Genomic DNA, 20,224 nt, shown 5'->3' with positions numbered 1-20,224 from the left:
TCAGTTCAGCGATCCAATAGTTCAGACTGGGTGAGTTCAGAGGAGTGTGTGCTCTGTCATCTTATTCATTATATATTACAGCATTATTATAACCTAAAAAAGATTTAAGTCAGAATTAAATAAGACAGCAGGGCATACACATTTGAAAAAAGCGATGTCATCGAATAACTATTTTTGGCCGAATGTTTCCATGAAGAACTTTTAACATCAGAAGAACCTTACTGTTTTACTTAAGGTTCTTTGTAGTGGATACAGTGTTTTAGGACATTTGAGTAAATTATTCTTGTATGGCATTGCATGGAAGAACCTGTGTTACCGCATCTGCATTCATCCTTTTATTATTTCTTTAAAAATAGCATATTTAAAAACCCGGTGTTTTTCTTTGTGTTCTGTAAATATACAGTACCTTTATGCAGACATATTACTGTGACCTGAAAGAACGCTGACCCAAAAGTCTTCAAAGCTGCTTTCCAGTTTTTACTTCTATTTAGATATAAAATACTTGTTTTTTATTATCTACATATAGGCTATGTACTGTTTGAGAAGTTGTATTTGTGGTAACATTAAGTACTTTTGTTGAGTTTCCTATTAGTGTGCTTGATTTTGTGTTTGTATGCCAAGTGAATATAACTGTTATTATGTGACTGTGTACTGTATGAATTGGGGGAAATGTAGTCTTTCACCCACATTGTCTTTCAATTGCTTTGCAAAAAAACCTGATCTTCATCTCAATAAACACCACTACTTTAACATAAGTGTTGTTCTGCAAAGAAAATGTGTAACTACGCTAGTCACGCAGATCCTTTAAACGAGATAGATGCAAGATACCATAAATATCACGCCTCCTAGCTCTATTGGCTGGCGTTTTTTGCAGGACGCTACCTGATTGGCTGGCGTGCTTGTCAATCGCAGGTAGATTTGACAGCAGGATAGCGGTCCTGAGGAAGCTGGACGGGGCAGAGGAACATCGGTGGCGAATACAGGACAGTCCCATTGTCTTTTAACAAGGACATGGCAGAAAATAACGGGGAAGGTAAGATGTTGCTATTACAAATATTTCTCAGCTGTTTCTATTAATCCGTTATGAAAGGTTTGTGAGTCTCGTCATCTGTAAAATATTCCCTAATGTAAGTGTGCTCGGTTTGCTTTTCAACATTGTTTTTATAATAAATACTAAATCAACAATACACCACAGCCGTGTAGCTCTGCATTGATGTCTTTTTGTGTCGATGTTAGGCATTTATTAGAGTTGCCATGAGGTTTTTTATTGTTTTTAAACTGTGTGTGAGCACAAAGACACACGAGGCATCTTGATAAGCTGACGTCATGATGTGGAGCGCTCGTGGGGGTCTTCTGTTGAATTGCGCGATACTTGAGGCATCAGCTGGCGTCTCGAGCCCGGGCCACTGATGATGCTGAGGGGGGAGGTATCCAAACTGTATCTGAAGTATGGGGGGAGTCATTTTATTTTATTTGAGTGTATGGAGTGAACACCGCTAAGCTGGAAAAGTGTAGATGGTTCAAGTTAAATTTTTGTGCGATTTTTTTAATGAAACGTTGTCAGTGGCAACGGTATTGATTTCAACTCACTGTTGGTACAATGATGCGTGCCTGACTCCCATGCCGGCATGATTCGAGTCCCAGTCGAAGCTGGTCAGTGGAAAAGGTCCCTTCGAAGTACAGTTCCTTAGTTGACCCTAGTCCTGTTATTCTTAGGTGGAAATGTTTTGCAAATTCAGAGGAAGTTTGCTGAAAACGGAAGTATATTTGTAGAGTCGTGAAGCATCTGTTCGATCTCCAGTTTATTTCACTGTATTCCTCTGGGAACAACTGAGAATGGAGTGGACAATAACTTTCATCCTGTGCATTGTAGCCTTTTTAACTCTTGGCACTGAGAAGAGACAATAAGAAACATAAATAACCACCAAAGAAACCTTCACATCTCATATGTCAGTGTTCAGACCGTCTCAAAACAGTTGAAACAGGTAAAGAAAATAAGTATCTTCTGGAACAGGTTGGGGTTGGCCAAATCCATGGCCAAGAATGTGATCGTTTGGATAAGCATGTGGACAAAGCTTTGGTAGCGTCTTTGATCAATAGCCAGTTTACTGTTTATACGGGTGCAACTTAACATTTTGTGCTTCCCTGTGTCCGTGGATGTTGTTGAGGCACCGTCTGGGAAAACAAGCGATAGAGCCTCAGTTGAACTTTCACCACACAATTGGTCATATGAACAGGAGGTTCAAGTCTGAGTGTTCTGCTTCCTAACCAAAGCACAAACAAACCCCCTTATTTGCTTTATCGAATCCCACCCTTTAAAAAATATAATTTCCTTCAATTCTCAAGGAAATGCTGATGTTTACTGGCTATTTTATATCGATCTGGCAAAGACACCAATGAAAACCATGAACAAAATGTTTTGATGTGAAATTGGCAGGTTTTGAGTCCAAGGTGAAAACCTTGCACCCTCTTTTTATCATATGTTCTGTGTTAGTCTGTTTGGTTCTGCTTTAGGCTATTTCAAGGATTCTGTGACAAATCCACACAAGGTGGGGTGTCATCTATTGGTGAAATGCCGGATGAATTCATAGACCTTTATTAAGTGATCAAGATGTAAGATGGCCACAGAAGATGGGAGTCTCTGACCGCTTGATGACTGGTCTGTACATGTTCTCCAATGTCTGATTGCTATGGGATAGTGACATCATTGGTTGCCTTGTGCACATGTGGACACATTTCTTTATTTTGTGTGTGGGGGGGTGGTTGTCCATTGGGGGATGCATGTGAAATTAGATGATAAGTCTTGCTCTGAATTGGCAGAGATCTAAGTGTTGAATCTATGCATGGAAATAAAATGCACCAAGTGTCGGCTACAATTTGCCATTGTTGGTCCCACAATCCACCTTGAGAAAGAAGGGAAATACAGCAGTAAAAGTGTGTATCGAATAGAATGTTAAGAGGGATAGACCCAGCCCAAAACGGACTCCATTATCATCATTTTAAAGAAAAAGCTCAACCAAAAATGAAAATTAAGGACATGAGAGAATTTTCATTTTTTGGTGACGTATTCTTTTAAACTACTGTACACCTGTAACATGTTATCTTCATTTAATTTTACATTTCCAGTGATATACCAGTTATGTATTTGACTGTACATTTATGCATACATGAATACTTTCTCTATATTATATAGAATAATACATATGATTATTGACAGTTTCATCTTACATAAATAATGATAAATAATAAATATTATGTCCTGAAGACCATGATATGTTTCTCTCCACACAAAACACAAGGCCCTGCCATGATTTTGCCACAAGACCAAGAGAGACATGACGAGGCAAAATCATGACAATAAACATTCAATGAGGAACTAGCACCAGTGTCTGTGTAAAAATATGTGAAAAGAGCAGGTGTTGGTGCAATTGTGCAAACAGGGTGTTACGTTGTATATTTGTTAGTCCTGAGTGTTTTTAATTAGGAGTCGTCTGGCTTGTGGAATGAAGCTGTTGCACAGACTGGAGGTACCTTTTTCTAGGAGTCAGAAGAGTGAAAAGTGCGTGAGAGGGTTGAGTGGGGTCAGCTACGATGCTGGTGGCTTATCGATGCAGCGTGTGGTCTACTGTATATGTCCATGATAGAGAGAAGAGGGACCACAATGATCTTCTCCGCTGTCTTCACTGTCCGTTGTAGGTGGTTGACTTAACACCAGTCTGTTACATTTACATTTAGTCATTTAGCAGACTTTTTTATCCAAAGCGACTTACAGACAGTTCAATGAGCAGTATTACAGTAGGTGCAACTACAATATTACTAGTTTCAGCAAAAGCTAGACCAATACCTGTTGAGAGAAAGAGAGAGGGTAAGTGTTTTTTCCCTCATTTTTTGAGAGATGTGGGTGACCGAACTGAGTTAGGAAGAATCTTCCACCAGGAAGGAGTTGTAAAGGAAAATAAGCGGGAAAGCGATTTACTGCCCTTTAGAGAAGGCAATACAAGACGCCACTCGTTTGCTGAATGCAGGGTTCTTGATGGGGTGTAGGAGGGTGTGAAAGTATTCCGGTGCAGATCCAGTAATATTTCTTTAGGCAAGCATTAGTGACTTGAAACTGATACAGGCTTTAACCGGTAGCCAGTGGAGAGAGATGAAAAGGGGAGTTACTTGAGCCCTTTCAGGCTGTTGGAAGACGAGGCATGCTGCTGTGTTCTGAAACAGCTGTAGTGGTGTGATAGCCTTCGAAGGGAGACCAGCAAGGAGAGAATTGCAGTAGCCTAACCTTGAGATAACCAGGGCCTGGACAAGGAGTTGTGTCACATGCTTTGTCAGACAGGGTCTAACCTTTCTAATGTTGAATAAGGCATATCGGCATGACCGCATTTTCTTTGCAATGTGATCATTGAAGTACAGCTGTTCATCAAATATGAGCCTCTGAACTTCTTCTCTCTATGCTTACTTGTCATCTTTACTGATGAGACCCTTACGGTCGTGTTATCGGGCCACTCGAAGCACTACATGATGATGGGTGTGAGTGCAACGTGCGGTAATCATTGAGGCAGGACAGAGCAGACTTCTTCGGCACTGCAATGATGGTGGTGGCCTTAAAGCAGGTGGGAATGACAGCACTGCTCAGAGACATGTAGAAGATGTCAGTAAGAACATCTGCCAGTTTGTCAGCACATCCTCTGAGCACCCTGCCAGGAATGTTGTCTGGTTCAGCAGCTTTCTGTGGGTTAACTTTGAGTAGAGCTATCCTCACATCAGCGTGGTAAGGCACAGCACCTGGTCATTAAGAGGGGGGGTTTCTTGGTGTCACGTCATTCTACATATCGAACAGAACATTAACGCACGTCTGCAATGGAGCCATTACTGTCCCAGGCAGTAAGTGATTATGGAAGTGATTATGGATTTTCTGGGTGGGTGCGAACTTTGCCTCTTTGATAGTTTAGCCCTAGATGTTCTTAGGGCCACCTTGTCCCCTGCTCAGAAGGTGGAGTCACAAGTCTTTAGAAGTGCACTCACCTCTGCAGACATCCACGCTTTCAGGTTGGGGCGTGTGGTGATAAATCTAGGAGAAAGTGACATCATAAATGCACTTGCTGATGTAGCTTGTCACTGATGCCGTGTACTCCTTTATTAGATAAATTGTTTATTTAATAAAATGAACATACAACAATATTCAACAAATTGTAAATTTTGTTTGTTATAAACAAATAGTTGATTTAGTTAAAATAATAATATAAATTAATATTAACATCAATTAAATTATATATAAATAGTTGTATTATTAGACACCAGCCGAACACAAACCGGAGGGTAACTGGGCGTCAGGTGAGCGCGCATCCAATGAAACAGTCTATACATGTTATATTGATGTTTATACAGTACTTCTAGATATAAGTTATACATATGACTTATTAATATGAATAATTTACATGTGAAATATGAATAATCTTAACTAACTGCCAAATGCTTTTAACTTTGTGCACATGAGCAACAGTAAAACAACACATCTGTAATAGGGATGCACCGATACCATTTTTTAAAGACCGAGTATGATTACCGATATTTTTTTGGTACTCGCCGATACCTATAACCAATGCCTTTATAATGTACAGTTATGTTAATAGACCAATATCTTACTTTTAAACAAAATCCCTTTTTTTTCATGTCTACTTAAATTGAAGTACTATTTTTATGATAAGTAGCACAATTTTACTTTCACATTTTCTTCGGTTTGCTAAAGTAAACAATACATTCTGTGGTCGAATTATAAAAAATTCAAGGGGGGTGGTGCTGTAAAATGTGAGTGTATTTTAACTTGTTCAAGTCAACCAGGCTTTTATCATGACGGTTGTGCAAATGGTGTTTGTTTATGTGTTCGTGTCCTCGTGCAGTGAAACGCTGGATCTGAAAGCTTCACAAACACAATGCCTTCAGGTTCAGTACACGCAACCGCATCACTCTTTCACACACGCAAAAGAAACAGAATACATGTTTAAACTGAATATTTGAATATTTCGTTAGCTGTTAAGTTAGCTGTTAGCGGTTCAGAATTCATTTCTTGTTAGGAAATAATAAATTTGCCAGATTCTCTGCCATTTCGTGTTGTACAGCAAATTCTGTTTTTATGCCTGGATTCCTCGATTTCATCCACGTTTTCCACATTGCGGAAATCATAGGGCATCATCATAATCATATAATCATTGCATTATAATCATATAATCTATGTATGTCACATGAGGTATCGATCATTGGTATGGTTGTGTCATTACGAGTACGAGTACATGAGCTTGGTATCGGGCCCATACCGATACAGGTATCGGTGCATCCCTAATCTGTAAGTATTAAGCTTAAAGAGATAGTTCACCCTAAAATAAAACTCCTGTCCCAATTTATTCACCCTCTTGTCATTTCAAAGCTGTATGACTTGTTTTATCCTGCATAACACAAAAGAAGATATTTTGAAGAATGTCGTTAAGTGGACCCCATTTACTTACATAGTTTTGTGTCCATACAATAGAAGTGAACGGGTCCAGTGCTGTTCGGTTACCGACTTTCTTCAAAATATCTTCTTTTGTGTTCTGTGTAGGAATGAAAGTCATAAAGGTTTGAAATTACAAGAGAGTTAATAAATGCTGTCTGTTTAGGAAGTTATTAGAATAAATGTTCCCGCTAGTGTTAATACATTACAGCTTTCTCTTTAATTTTAGCCTGACTTCGCATTCCCATTCAAGCTGCCTCTCCTCTCTTGTGATCATAGTCTAGCAGTCTGTGCCTTAGGATAGTTTTTACAGACAGACTGTCAGATTCTCAAGTTTGTATTAGTTTGCCTCAGGATGCTGTATGTCTGTGTCTGTGTGTGTGTGTGTGTGTGTGTGTGTGTTTGTCAGACACAGCTGTAAACAGCTGCTACTGAAATTCTTTGTCATAATAAATACCAAACCCCATCCTCCATTACATCTAGTGATAGATAAAAAAAGACAAAAGATTTACAGATGACACACAGTAAACTATGGTGGGAATATGTTCTTGTATTGTAATAAGGCAGTGTTTAACACATAATAACTCACATGAGTACCACAATTCATTTTCAGAACATGTGTACTGAGACCACGGCTCTGGCTGATACTTAATGTTTGAAACTTGAATGCCGCCTTTGATGGGTCGGCAAAATCTGTGCTGGATCATCCGCTTACCCCACAAACCTTAGAGGGTTCTCATGTTAATCTTCAGCCTTCCAATGTGGAATGTTTGTGGTAATATTTAGAAAATGTTGAGTATTCGAAATAGTTTAAACTCACAAACATACTTATATTCTTTAAATTTGAAAGGATGTTAAACAAAAATGTTTACTTACAGCAAAAAAAACCTAAATTGAACAGATTTCTTCTTCAGTCCACATTTCCTCAGGACTATTGCAGAGTTTTGAATGTAACAGTTAAATATTTATGATATCCCAACAGGTTTTTTCTGGTGAACGTTCTGCGGGTCCTTGTTGTTAGTTAACACTGTAGGCACTAAGATTCCCAAAGTCCAGCTCCCATTGGCAGTCTTGGGTATGTCCCAGGACAATCTATAATCAACATTTTTGTAGATTAACACTAAAGACAGGTGTTTAAACTGGATTTTATATGAGATGTGCGATTTGTCTCTCATGAGCTGTCACTCATCCATGTTCCCTGAGGTTCTGAAACATGATTCGAGTTGTACATTTTTAAGATAAACATGAAAAAGTGGTGGTGCATGCCAACGGCTTTTTTTTTGCTTTTGAGTATGTTCTCCCATCAGGGCTGCATAGAGACATAGCCAGGGGAGATATAGACTTGGCTTTTTTCCCTTGTGTTATACACTCAAGTGTGTCTGTGTTCATGAAGGAGCTGCTCGTACTTCAATCCCCCAACAGAGCACACAGACTTCAAGAGTCTCTGATGTAAACCAAGATGAACTCTAGACCCCAGAATCAATGAATGGGTACACGGATGCCTCCGGCTCTTTAGAAAGGGTTTACCATAGTTCTCTCTCTCTCTCATTCTCTCTCTCCCTCTCTCGTTAATGAATAGTCACTTTTATAAGTACAACATTACTGTAATTTTGATCTCAATCATTCTCTCATTCTCTGTTTACACGTTCTCTTTATATGTGTGTGTGAAATTGAAAGAGAGGTAGGGGAAAGCGGGTGAATTATGAGGATGTGGAAATTGTGAAATGTGGAAATGTGAGAGTGAACAAGCAGTGAACAAATGTGGAAAAAAAGTGGTTGTGGTTCTTAACACTCCTGACCACATTATAAGCGGAGAGAAATCTGATTAGACTGATGTGGTTGGTGCTTTTATTTTCATGGGTTGGAAACTCTGGATAAGTTTTTTATGTTTAGTACATGTTGTTGTAACCAAGGTAACAGTTTTTCTGTAAAGTTGTTTTATAGTTAGCAGATGCTAGAAGTGTTAGCATAAATAATTAACATGCATGGATTCTGAAATTTACTCCAGCTGTAGTGTATTTCTTGCAGAATCAAAATTATTGGACACAGAGATACATTTGTGACATAAACCCCGTCACCATTCCACAGCTCACTTTTCTGTTTCCCTTACAATTTCCTCAGCAATCCACCATCAGTTATTGTAAGTGTCAGTGGGTGGATGTATGGATTCTGCTGTAAATGTGGAAGTGAGAGAGATAATGTACAGTATATGGTCAGTCTTAAAGCCCCGGGGTAAAAAATCACCAATATGACAAATGCGCAGCCACAAGAACATATGCGCATGCTTTTTTCGTCACATTCCTCCTGTTCTGGAAAGCACCATCTGTGTTTTGAGGTTTTTGATCTTGCAGGTGTATTTTGAAGCTGTGGTATTTGAGGCCTGAGGCAGCCCTATCATCTTCCTTATTTCTTACTTTCTATCTCTGGCTCTCTTTTTCTTGCCTATTTTCTACTTTCCGTTACCAATTTCGTGGCTTCTTTTTGACTTGCTAAATAAATAGAGAAAGGAAGTAAAGAACACACATTCACCAACTGCAAAAAATCCCAATGCAATGATGCAATGCAATAGTGATGCATTTTTAAGGCGCTCACATTAGAGTTCATGGGAAGAGTGACAGTGACTAATAGATGACGTCACATCCTGATTTTTGATGTCAAAGAAGGAGTAAGAGCGAGTCAGGGTTTGAGCTTTAAGAAATGCTTATATTTTAGAACGTATAACAATTGTGTGCTTGAGTGTCACACACTTAGAAATAAACTCATACTCATTTTAAGCTGTTCCACCCACTGATGTTATTTTAACCCTCTTTCCATCGATTGAAATTTAATTTTGGTCTGGGCGTGTGAGATTTGGGTGATGATGAAGGCAACTTTGGGTCGGCCCTTTGGGTAAAATGCTTAGTTTGGATTTTCGCCAAGAGTACAGGCTTGTTAGCACATGTTTTTGGAATAGTGGTTTCAGGGTTTTCTGTAGTTTAACGGCTGCTTATGTGTATGTTGCTGAATAGATCTTTTGGTAAAAAATAACCAGGTGTTCAATGCCATGTGCTTTTAAGGTGTAACAAAATTCTGGTCATATTTTATATAATGCATTTAGACTAGCATTTAGGTCCATTTACATTTTTAATCGTATACTTTTTTTAGAAGTGAAATACTTCTAAATTTACCCTACACTTTTGAGAAAAATGGAAAGGTGTTATGGTTTATACCTTTTCCTTTCCCTGTATCCAACACTGCTTATATTTTCAGGTTGCTTAGATCTTCTGGTGATTTCTTTTCATAATGCAAGTTGTCTTACATAATATTATACAATACATTATGTATAGAAAAAGGAAGAATCATCTAATTGAAATATGTTTTACATATTGTATGTCAAAATCTATTTATTTTTGTGTCTATAATCTTATGTCGTCTAAAATGTCCAGACACTGCCCAGTGTTGTTCTTTCGTGTGTTGATGTTTTATCATATCTAAGATCAGGAAGAGGTTGAGCCTTTCATATGAGGTCTGAAGGTTCAAATGTATGATGAAATCAAGGTGTACATGTGTTTTTAGGCACATTTAAAGAGAGGATCATGTAACATTTTTTTTAAATATGAAAAAGCTTGTTTTAGAGAAACTTCGGAATGCCTTTGAACACTTTGCGGTAGACCTGTTTTACAATTTAGTCATTTTTACTGCACTTCATTAGCGGTACTGCAGGAACACAACAGGTTGGTTCATACGCATAGCAGAACCTAATCCAAGATTGTGGAAAACACAGCATGGTACAGCCACGTTCTACCATAATAAATTCACATGGCCATTATTTCCATTCCGCATGTGTAGTTTAAATTATGTCTGTTCCAAAAACAGCAGTCCTCAGTGTTATATCTTGTGTTGAAACAGGTGGTTTATTTGATCCATAGGAAATTCCATCAAAAGTCAATTTTCAGTGTCTGAATGTGTGTGTTTGTGTGACTGCATGTGCTCAATGAAACCTTTACCAACTTCTACAGTACATCTTTCAAAGACGAAACCACACTATGTAAACCTACACAGAAAATTTAGAATGGTTAAAAGGCAAGAAAACGCTTCACATGCTTTGTTGTCAAAATCTATATCCAATCAAACATCCATTGGTACTGGTGGCAATTCATCTGGCAAATAAAGAAGATGGCAACCACCGAAAGGTTGCGTGATACATGCTCATCTTCAAAACTATGCTGGGCACAAAAAAAACATTCAAAAAATGCTCACTTGTAGTGAGGATAAACATAATTTGGGCCAACCATAATGTGTTTTGTGTAGTGAAGTATTAGCTGTTGAAAGCAGGAAGCCATTGAAATTCAAAACCAATATAGTCAATGTTTTATTTAGAACAATATGTCTTGTTAATAGTTTTGCATAATTTCCACTAAGAACGTAATGCTAATATGTTTGTTATCGGTTGTATGATCAACAATTTTGGTACTGTGTTGATCACTGCAGCTGAGAGACATTGTTAGTGAAACGTGTACTTGATCGCCATTTATTGCTAAAAATTAAAATCATCAAAAATATGAAATGACCTTTTGACAAAGCATCATACACACAGTCACACTCCCTTCTTTTAGATATGATATCCACACTACAGAGGTAGAGATTAATAACACTGACTCAAGCAATATTAAAAAGAATGTGATAGAGATGTCACTTTATCTATTTTGTAAGTGTTTTCGTTTGTGTGGACAGTTCACATGTGTGTTGCTGTAAGTATGTGTGTGGGAGCTTTGTCAATTGATAGTTATATCAACACACTTTAAATCACACACAAGGTTATTTATCTCCTCTCCTCCATGTCTCACCTTATTCTCTATCCTGTCTTTCTTTTTAGTGTGTGTATGATAACTGTTTGTTGTTTCTGTCATTAAGTGCTCTTGCACTTGAAGCACTGCAGATGTTTCTATGGAATGCTTTTCCCGTAATTCCTCTAGTGTTGTTGAGCACTGCTATTGGCTGCTTGTTGACTCTCCACATTCTGTACTATTTTCACAGCGATTAAGTCTAAGTTTTCTTAGTTTACAAAATACAAAAAAGTACGGTTTGAAAACATATTCAAGCTCAATAAAAGTACCTATAAATCTCAATGTCAATAAAGAGAGATTCTTGTCACCCAACACTGATTCAATATCCATAGTCCATTCATTTGTCCATGCAGGTGTTTACAGCTGACCGAATTCAAGTAGATTTAAAATAGGTTATTAGGATTTCATGGGTAAAAAACACATCTCTGTAAGACCAAATTGGTCATCCATCCATCTTTTTTCATTTGTGTCAAAAGTCCAAACCTACAAGGGACTGCTGGCAGTTAAAACCTCAGCTACCTGAATTTGTGTCACTTCCTTCCATTCCCTCTCTCCCATTCTTTTATTGTCACTTTTCAACTATTCTATATAAAATCTGTGTTCATTTCTATGGTCAGTAACTTTTTTGAGAGGCCAGGGCCCAATAGCATAAATTTGATTTTGACATTGGTGGGACATTAAATTGGTCTGTAGAGCCGCATTGTCACTAACGTTTGGCGCCGTTTACTTGACTTATACAACTTTTGTTGACTTAAGCAATATCAGTTTAGTGTTTCCTGAATATTCCCTACAGTCCCTACCTAAATCGACACCCTTGCCAGGGCGCATATATATGTACAAAATCACATCTCAGGAATGCTGTTTCTGGATCAGAGCTGCTCCTCAGCACCGGTTTAAACCCCAGTAAACAATGTGAAAATCTGATCCGAAATCAGCACTCTGGACAAATACATGCCTTTAGATCTCTGGGGGTGGACTTCCTCGAAAATCAATGTCTGTGGTTCCGGCTTAAACATTGATCAAAATCATCTGATGGAAAGTGCCTTGATCCGAAGAAACCAAGGACGATGATGTAGACCAGGGGTTCCCAAAGTATGGGGGGGGTGCAAGGCCACATGGGCGGGGTCGAAAGATGATTTCCAGAAATATTTTTTTATTAGAAATAGCGTATATAATCAACAAGTGAAACAAAATATAAAAATATTAGTTAAGTTAAAAATAAAATCATGCAAATAAAAAGCCTTCAGCCTTAGGAATTCCATTTAGAACAGCATGTTAAACAATCCAATATGCACGCAGATTATTTTTCAGGCTTTAAATTTAGGATATTCTTGTTTTTCAAAATGAAACGTTGAAAATGACCAAAGACAACGCAGGGAGGGCAGAGAAGCGCCGCAGTCAGAGAGGACATCATCCTCAGGTACGAAAAGTTACCTTACGCCTGTCTGGGTAGAATATGTGTATTTGCGCACAGTGTTTGTATGATTTAACCACTTCCGAGAATAGTGGGGGTTTGGGAAAAGTTTGGGAACCCCTGATTTTGACTATGTGCTGCAAGGATTTGAATGTGATTGCTGTGATCAGCGATTGAACAAGAGCCAGAGAAAAAAATCAGTGGAAAAAACTTGGGGATGGAGGCCTCATGCATTTTGTATTATAGCAGATTGGTTTCTTAATTGGATCTCCTCCCCCTAAAGGGCCCCCAGCTGACTCCAGCCGTACCAACAACAGTGTCTGTGGCCACGGCCTGGACAGATGGTGAAGTGAGCTGAACATGTTGGGGTGGCTTAAGTGTGTATTGGTCATTGTGATTATTTGTCTTGATGGGTCATCCTCTCCTTCATACATGTATCCATCCATCTGCTTGTTGTGGATTGAGGGGTGGGGGGTGTTAATGTTACTTGATTTATAAAACACACAACAAGGGGAAGTAGGAGGTCTTCATGGATGGTTGGAGGAAAGCAAATACCCAAAACATGCAGTAGTGGGTTTACCAATAAATCAAAAAATATATATATATGGATAAATGCTGTCTGGCTTCTTATTGCTGTGTTAACTTGCAGATTGGCCTTCACCAAATTCTCCAATGTCTGTTGTCTCCAATGACTGCGATGTAAACACTGGAATGACTTGACTGGCCAACACTGTACATGTTCTTAGTCTCAGTTTATGTTGTTAAGATCGGTATACAAACATTTAGTTTGTATACACAAGAGAATTAAACATTTATTGTTGTGGCAAGATATAAAAAAATAACCAGGGGGTCACTTCGAGTCCCCAATAGTATCGTGAGAGAATTCTGTTTAGGACTGTTTTTATAACTGTACAATTTTTATGCCATTGTTTTAGCCTTCAAACCAGGTGCACTGTATTTTATGTGTGCAGTAGTCATTGATAGATGCCCTGATGACTAAGGAAGCAGACAGAAAACACAGCATGACCTCATCTACACCAGTCTTGTGTGTCTAATATGGAATGTTGAGCTGTTTTTTTTCAAAGCCCCTTCAGGGGGGTTCAAGGATATATGATTGTGTATCTGTCCAAGACCTCCTCGTTGGACTGGTTTTAAGTGCACTATCCAGCTGACCGTGCCCAGCCCAAACACACTACTAATGTATGTGTGAGTCACAACCAGGATATTACTTTTGAGCAATATGTGTCAAAAGGCAGTCATGCTCACAGTAATAGTTCTGACCATAGACCATAAAAAGATGGACAGCGCTTTCTTCCATTGTAATGAATTGAGTGTAAAAGGTCTGACGATGAGCGCTGACGTGTTTTTTAAAAACGTCAGTTTGGAGTCCTGGGCATGCGCAGAACGAATCGTCAGTGGAACCAGAGTCTGCGCAGTAGTGAGCACGAAGTGAAGCCGGTATCAAGGTCCTGCCCATATTCCCTGATGACTCAATCGTAAACGATGAAATAATGTTAGTAGACCCCTTTTTTATAAACTTACTAAAACCAAACTTATATAAATAAACACTCGGACATGGTGAGGGCGGGGTTTATGACCTGTACTGCAGCCAGCCACCAGGGGATGATCAAAGAGTCTACAGCTTCACTTTTCAGAACATGTGAGGCACCCCTGTCTCTGACCTAGTTTCCTTAGTATTGCTCCATTCTCCCTCCATTAAGGCTTTCCTTCACTAGACCACAGCCAGTACTCCATACTGTCTGTCCATATGTGCTACAGATTTCTGGTCTTGCTGCACTATAAAACTCTGGTGTCAAATTATGCAACTGTGGCTGAGCAACCTTTATCTCTTAGTCATATGAGAACTGAAGCAGACTATGAAGTCTGATTGCTTGTGATGACTTCTCCAGACCAGTTTGGGTTACTTTATTTCCTGCACGTGATACCAGCTCACAACGTTTCCATTATGCACATTTAATGCATATGTACTGTAAGTACATCTGTATGTGTGTGTGTGTTTTGCACTGTTTAGCTTTACTTCCCACATGTATACATGAGATAACATCTTATCAGGGGAGAACTGTAAAGCTGAAGAACAACCAATGAAATGATGCCTAGCAAGGTATTTGCCATTGATTAGAGTCATTGTCACTGAACAGACAATGCTCAATTCAGCATTGACACAACTTTCAAATCCTAAATAAATATTTATGTGTATGAGTGGGTTCCATATTTATGGGGGGAAGATACAGAGACGTTTTCTCACAACATTTATCTGACAGCCTAGTTTTACTGTTTTATGAATTGAATGCATTGTAGTTCAATAAATACTTTTAAGCAGCAGAACTGTCATTATTCTGTGTTTATTAGAGGTACATATTTGAAAAGTTCCACTGGTGCAATTAAAAAAATCTTTTAAATAGCTGTTTTTATCAGGCTCCCGGTTAGGTTTAGTGATTTCACTTTATTAGCAATGAATACAAAAAAATTATTAAATGTAATATACATTAGATTCTGATTTAAAAAAGAATTTGAAGCAAAATGTTGCATTTTGCAGCTGAACTCATCATTTACTCGTTGACACAAGGCTACAAAATGAATTCATTTCATTTTGCATTTAATATTCTATGTTTTGTTTACATTTTTGAAGCTAACAGTATTAATTCCTCAATCAATCAATCAATCAATCAACTAATCCTGTCTGTAGGCTTATCTCAAGATGTCATATAAGATATCCATTGGTCTTATGCTTGTGTCTTATGAATGTATTTACCAGAACGATTGTCTCCTGTGATCCTAAATCCTGTCTGTCTACCTTTTTTATTCCATAAGAAGGCTTTGGCCTGATTATGTACATGTAGCAATAAGGCGCAGTCCAGCCAAATGTCTTTGTTTAGATTCTGAGAGCAGCAGGGGGTGCAGATCGCAGAGCTGATATTCAGTGGTCTTAAATGAATCAAAAATACTCGGCAGGCTTTCAAAAACGCTGGAAACGCTGACCAGCAATTATAGAGGTTCTGCAAGTCCTCTGAGTCTAAGGGCTGAAAAATAAATCGAAGAGTTCATTCAGGGCACTGAATAGAAATGCTGTTTTTTTAGAGACTACTTAAACAACTGGTGATTCAGGCCTCTCAAACAAATTAATTTTCCCATGAAATTCAATTGATTACATCTGTTCCAGAGAGCTACATATACATGTTTCCCATTGTCTCGCAGGTGGTATGCAGAACAGCACCAGACCTGTTTTGATTTTTGTAGTTTGCCAATGAGGCAAACCGATTTAGTAATGAGGTGTTTCATTCTGGTTTGCTGCAAACCCTACATTCCCATTGAGAAAGAAAGAGTTTTCTGCAGAAACAACTGGTGATTGACACAGGCACATAGTGTAAGTAAAATTTAAAGTAAATTTAAAGTCACTTGCAAAGACCTTGATTTCATCTTACTGTATGCATCGCCCGACAAAACGCCCTGTCTTTGATGTTATGAACGCCATACTCATAAGAGGAAGCAGTCTACACCAGCTACCAAGCTATTAAATGGTTCATTACAGTTATGTTTTTTTAAGGCAGTTTTTTCACAGTTTCTTGTTTGCCAGCATGGGGCCACTGCCATACTCCCAGCCCTAGGAACCTTTGCACGTGGTGTGCGGGCTAAATAATGGGGTATCACTGAATTACTTTGTGTTTTGACTGGAGTGTCTGGAGCTGGAGAGAGATGGATATACTAATCAAGGATAAGATACATTTACTTAACTGTGGTTAACTTCAGACAAAATATTGTATTTTTTTGTGTATTTATGAATCTTTCAATGGAGCTTAATGAATCATTTGCCTGCCAGTCAATTAACTTATTGCTGTCTCCTTAAGATGAGTTTGCGTTTTGGCAGATATTTCATTTTTTTGACAGAGCTGGAGTGTTTCACAATACACAGGCGTAGCCCCGTTGTGTCTTTTTTACTGGGTTTATTTTTTGTTTTAGATAGCTTTCATCTTTTCTGGGATATCTCTCTAAAGACATTGTGACCGTACGTGTTAAAATGACCTTAAGGATGTAGTTCTGTGGCAATTTTTCTCTCATCACTATATGTCAGCAGGTTTAGCCCAATCGAGAAGGTTAACAGATACGTTAGTTAAGTTCAGGACCTCAAAAATGTTTTCAATCTGATATAGAGTTGAATCTGATACTGTGAGGAGTGTAGGCTGTGTTGAATCCTTAGTCTGAAGCAACAACGCTGTTTCAAGCTGCTGTGATTCAGGCTTTGGGTGGACTGGAGATCTGCATATCGATTTGATTAACCTCCCCAATATGATGTCAGTATACTGTTGTTTTTGCACCAAGGCCAAATAAATGGATCAGTCTCCACATACAGTACAATATCCCTCTGACACACATTAGTTTGCTTGGCCACCCACACATGCACACACAAATTCTTCAGTCTATAAATGGGTTTACCTTGACTTGTTGTTGTGCACACGCATTCTTTAGCTGTATCATAATGCACCGTGGACACATCTCCCGGTCAGTGACCCTGCTGTTTTCATCACACGCCCAGCACGCTGTGGATATAGTTTCAGACTTTTGGGGGACCGTTGACTTGTAATAGACGAGTGATTTACAGAAAACATTGAAGCTGTCAGAAAGGATGTGACACTTTTCGCCAACGTTTTTCAGTAAGATCCCAGCTGTGTAATAGTAGAACGAATATTCCGCAACACCTACATGTTTTAATAACTTTTTCTCTTCTTTGATCAATGCAAGATTGACATTCTCTGTCATTCCTAATCCTAAATCTATTAACTCTCTTATAATAAGCGTGTTCGTGCATATATATTTGACTAAACACGCTATTCCTACTTCCCCGCACCCATGCGCTGTTTCCAGCTGTGGAATTGGAGATGTGTTGCTACGGGGCGGAGAAAAGAGGGAGAGGAAACTACATAGAAAAGGAAGGAGGTCCCACGTTTGCCGAGCACGACATGGAGAGAAAGTTAAATATTTTCTTTACGGTCTTACGCAGCTCACCTTAGAAAGCACAGCCGCTGGCTGCTGGATCGCGATAGACTGAGAACGAACAAAACGATCTCGAAGAGAGATTCGAGGAAAATTCTCACTGGAAACTAAGCTTTGCCGGGCGGTTGCGAGCGGTGTTCGCACACGGGAAAGAGGGGAAACAGAGACGGCTCTTTCCGGCGGATTTTTAATGAAATACAGCAGCTGTCTGACACACGCCTGCCACCCCTAGCGATCTCGAGTTAGATGCGCTTGACTTAAAGATGCGGAGCGACCCCATACTGTTCGCCTCGAGGGGTGAGTGTCCACTGTCTGCATGGCTGCTTTCATTGTTCAATGCTTTGAGACCTCGATCAATATAAGCATTTATAACTTTGTCCAAAAGTAAATTTGATCGCACAATGTACATATAGTGAGATATTGCAAACAGTGAGTGTATGATAATAATAATAATAATAATAATAATAATGATTCAACGTTATAGATTTGTATTTCTAATAGCGAGTTTACATTTACATTTAGGCATTTGGCAGACGCTTTAGCGACTTACATTGCTTTATCCTATACATTTTACATAGGTATTTGCAATCCCCTGGGCTCGAACCCACAACCTCTTGAGCTACAGGAAAGCTTTTGCATTCCGCGAGTGAAGAAGATTGCTAAATTTGACACAACATATTATTATTGCTATTTTAAAGTCAGCAATATTGTTTCGATTGGTTTCAACACCTTTCTCTGCTCTGAGTTCAGTTTCTTAGACACTTTAAAATTTAAAGACCGCTATTTGTGTACAGTGAAAATTGAAATGCAATTTTTTATTATGCATATTTTTATTTAATACAATTTAAACAGTATACGAATAATAGAATAGTATTTACTAAATTGTAAACCGCTTGAAAAGATACATTTAAGTCACCCATAATACCACAAGGGTGATACAGGTGCCCTCTTATCTTCTGTCACACAAGTGTGCACTTTAACAACACAACATAAGCTGAATAGGCAGGGTCTCTGTAATTGGTTGGCTGGCAGGCAGCTGTGAGGTGTCAGGTATCCTGTATGTGCATCACACTGGGTTGGCAATGACAGAGCCCTATTGTCCACAGTGGTTTATCGGTATCTGGGCGAAGGGTGTAGCTTTGGCTTTATATGTCAAGGGCCAAGTGTTGTTGTGCCAAGACATTGTGCATTATTTGTCGTTATATGCAGTATTCTTTTTGTTGTATTTAATCGTGTTGATATGAATCCAGTCGTTCCTTTGGCATTGAACTTTTAAGCTAGTGGTTAATGTGTTTATTGGCATTCATGAAAATGACACGGTGCTGTCAAACAAGTCAAAATCGCCACTCTATTACCGTGTGTGATGTGGGCACTGGCCTGTTAGCCTACTTGGCCTCGCTTAAGGGGGTCTCCTTTCTGACAGATACCACGCTGATGACTTTTTAAAGGCTTACACATGCCAGAAAACCCCCAAACCTCACTTTCCTTCCAACTAGAGATGTCTGACCCAAAACAAGACGGCAGGGAAGAAGAAAACTTACTCTGTAACTTCTGTGCCTTCCTCCATCTTTTCCCCCCACCCTGTCATCCGTTTGGCACCGCTGGAGTCATTTATAATTTTTTTCCTCTCTTAGTGGCTCCCATAAACATTTACAATCATGATAGAGTTAATGCCTTTCTTTCATATTGTCCCTAAGGGGAAAGTGCTCAAACGCTCCTTTATGGACAGTAGATCATATCAGTTTACTTTTTGCTTAATTTAAGGATTACATGAACATGCGTTGAATTATGCATGAATTTGCCAGATTATTAAATATGGAGATAAGTGGGGGGTAGGGATGGAAAGGTTAACTGTGGTCCTAGAGGGACTGTCTAGACTACAGATTTTTCCCACAATTCAATAAGAATTAGACTGTATCTCACCACTTACTGACTTTGTGTTGCAGACATTTTTATATTAAAAGTAAAAAACAAATTTTTACAATAATTGAATCTCTGTGTGCAGAATATTTACATGAGAACTATATTAAGTGTTGAAAGGAAAACTCACAAGTACACAAATTCTAATAAACCTTTGTAAGTTTGCATAAAAAAATGTATGTATGTTGTATGCAAACAAGAACACACACAATCATAAGCACGGACACACTATTCTCCACAGTATTTCAGGCACCGTCGAGTCTCCTCCCCTTCTAGAAGGATGATTCTTGAAGGTTTCTCTGCCCCTCTCTCCAACCCCTCTGCCCCCTGTGGTTTAAGAGTTAGTTCTCTGTAATTACCCAAACACTCATAAAACACAAGTACACATATATGGATGTATATTTCAAAGAATACTTTCATATCCAAAACCAGTGTTTTTCTTATATGTTCATGTGGATACATGGAGCGGACACGTACTTCACACATATAATCAAACATACAGATCAAATACAGTATGTGAGATATTCTCTTTCATTGATGAGGACCAGAACGTTTGATATATGCAGCCAC

The 20,224-nt window shown here is 38.8% G+C and overlaps 1 protein-coding gene across 3 annotated transcripts in view; it reads left to right on the top strand.

The window, feature by feature from the left end:
* Positions 1-956: 956 nt before the first annotated feature.
* afap1 (actin filament associated protein 1) overlaps positions 957-20,224 on the top strand; it is a 51,839-nt gene continuing 32,571 nt past the window's right edge. For 2 of the 3 annotated variants that reach the window (XM_056771478.1, XM_056771476.1), the window contains exon 1: positions 17,687-18,031. In XM_056771478.1, coding sequence (XP_056627456.1) covers positions 17,998-18,031 — 34 coding nt within the window. In that variant the 5' untranslated portion in view covers positions 17,687-17,997. Of the gene's footprint in view, positions 1,034-17,686; positions 18,032-20,224 lie in introns of those variants that run through there. The other variant, XM_056771477.1, reaches the window with a different exon arrangement.

The sequence above is a fragment of the Triplophysa dalaica genome, chromosome 17, assembly GCF_015846415.1.
Source record: "Triplophysa dalaica isolate WHDGS20190420 chromosome 17, ASM1584641v1, whole genome shotgun sequence".
Classification (NCBI taxonomy): domain Eukaryota; kingdom Metazoa; phylum Chordata; class Actinopteri; order Cypriniformes; family Nemacheilidae; genus Triplophysa; species Triplophysa dalaica.
This window is presented reverse-complemented; position numbering and strand designations above follow the sequence as displayed.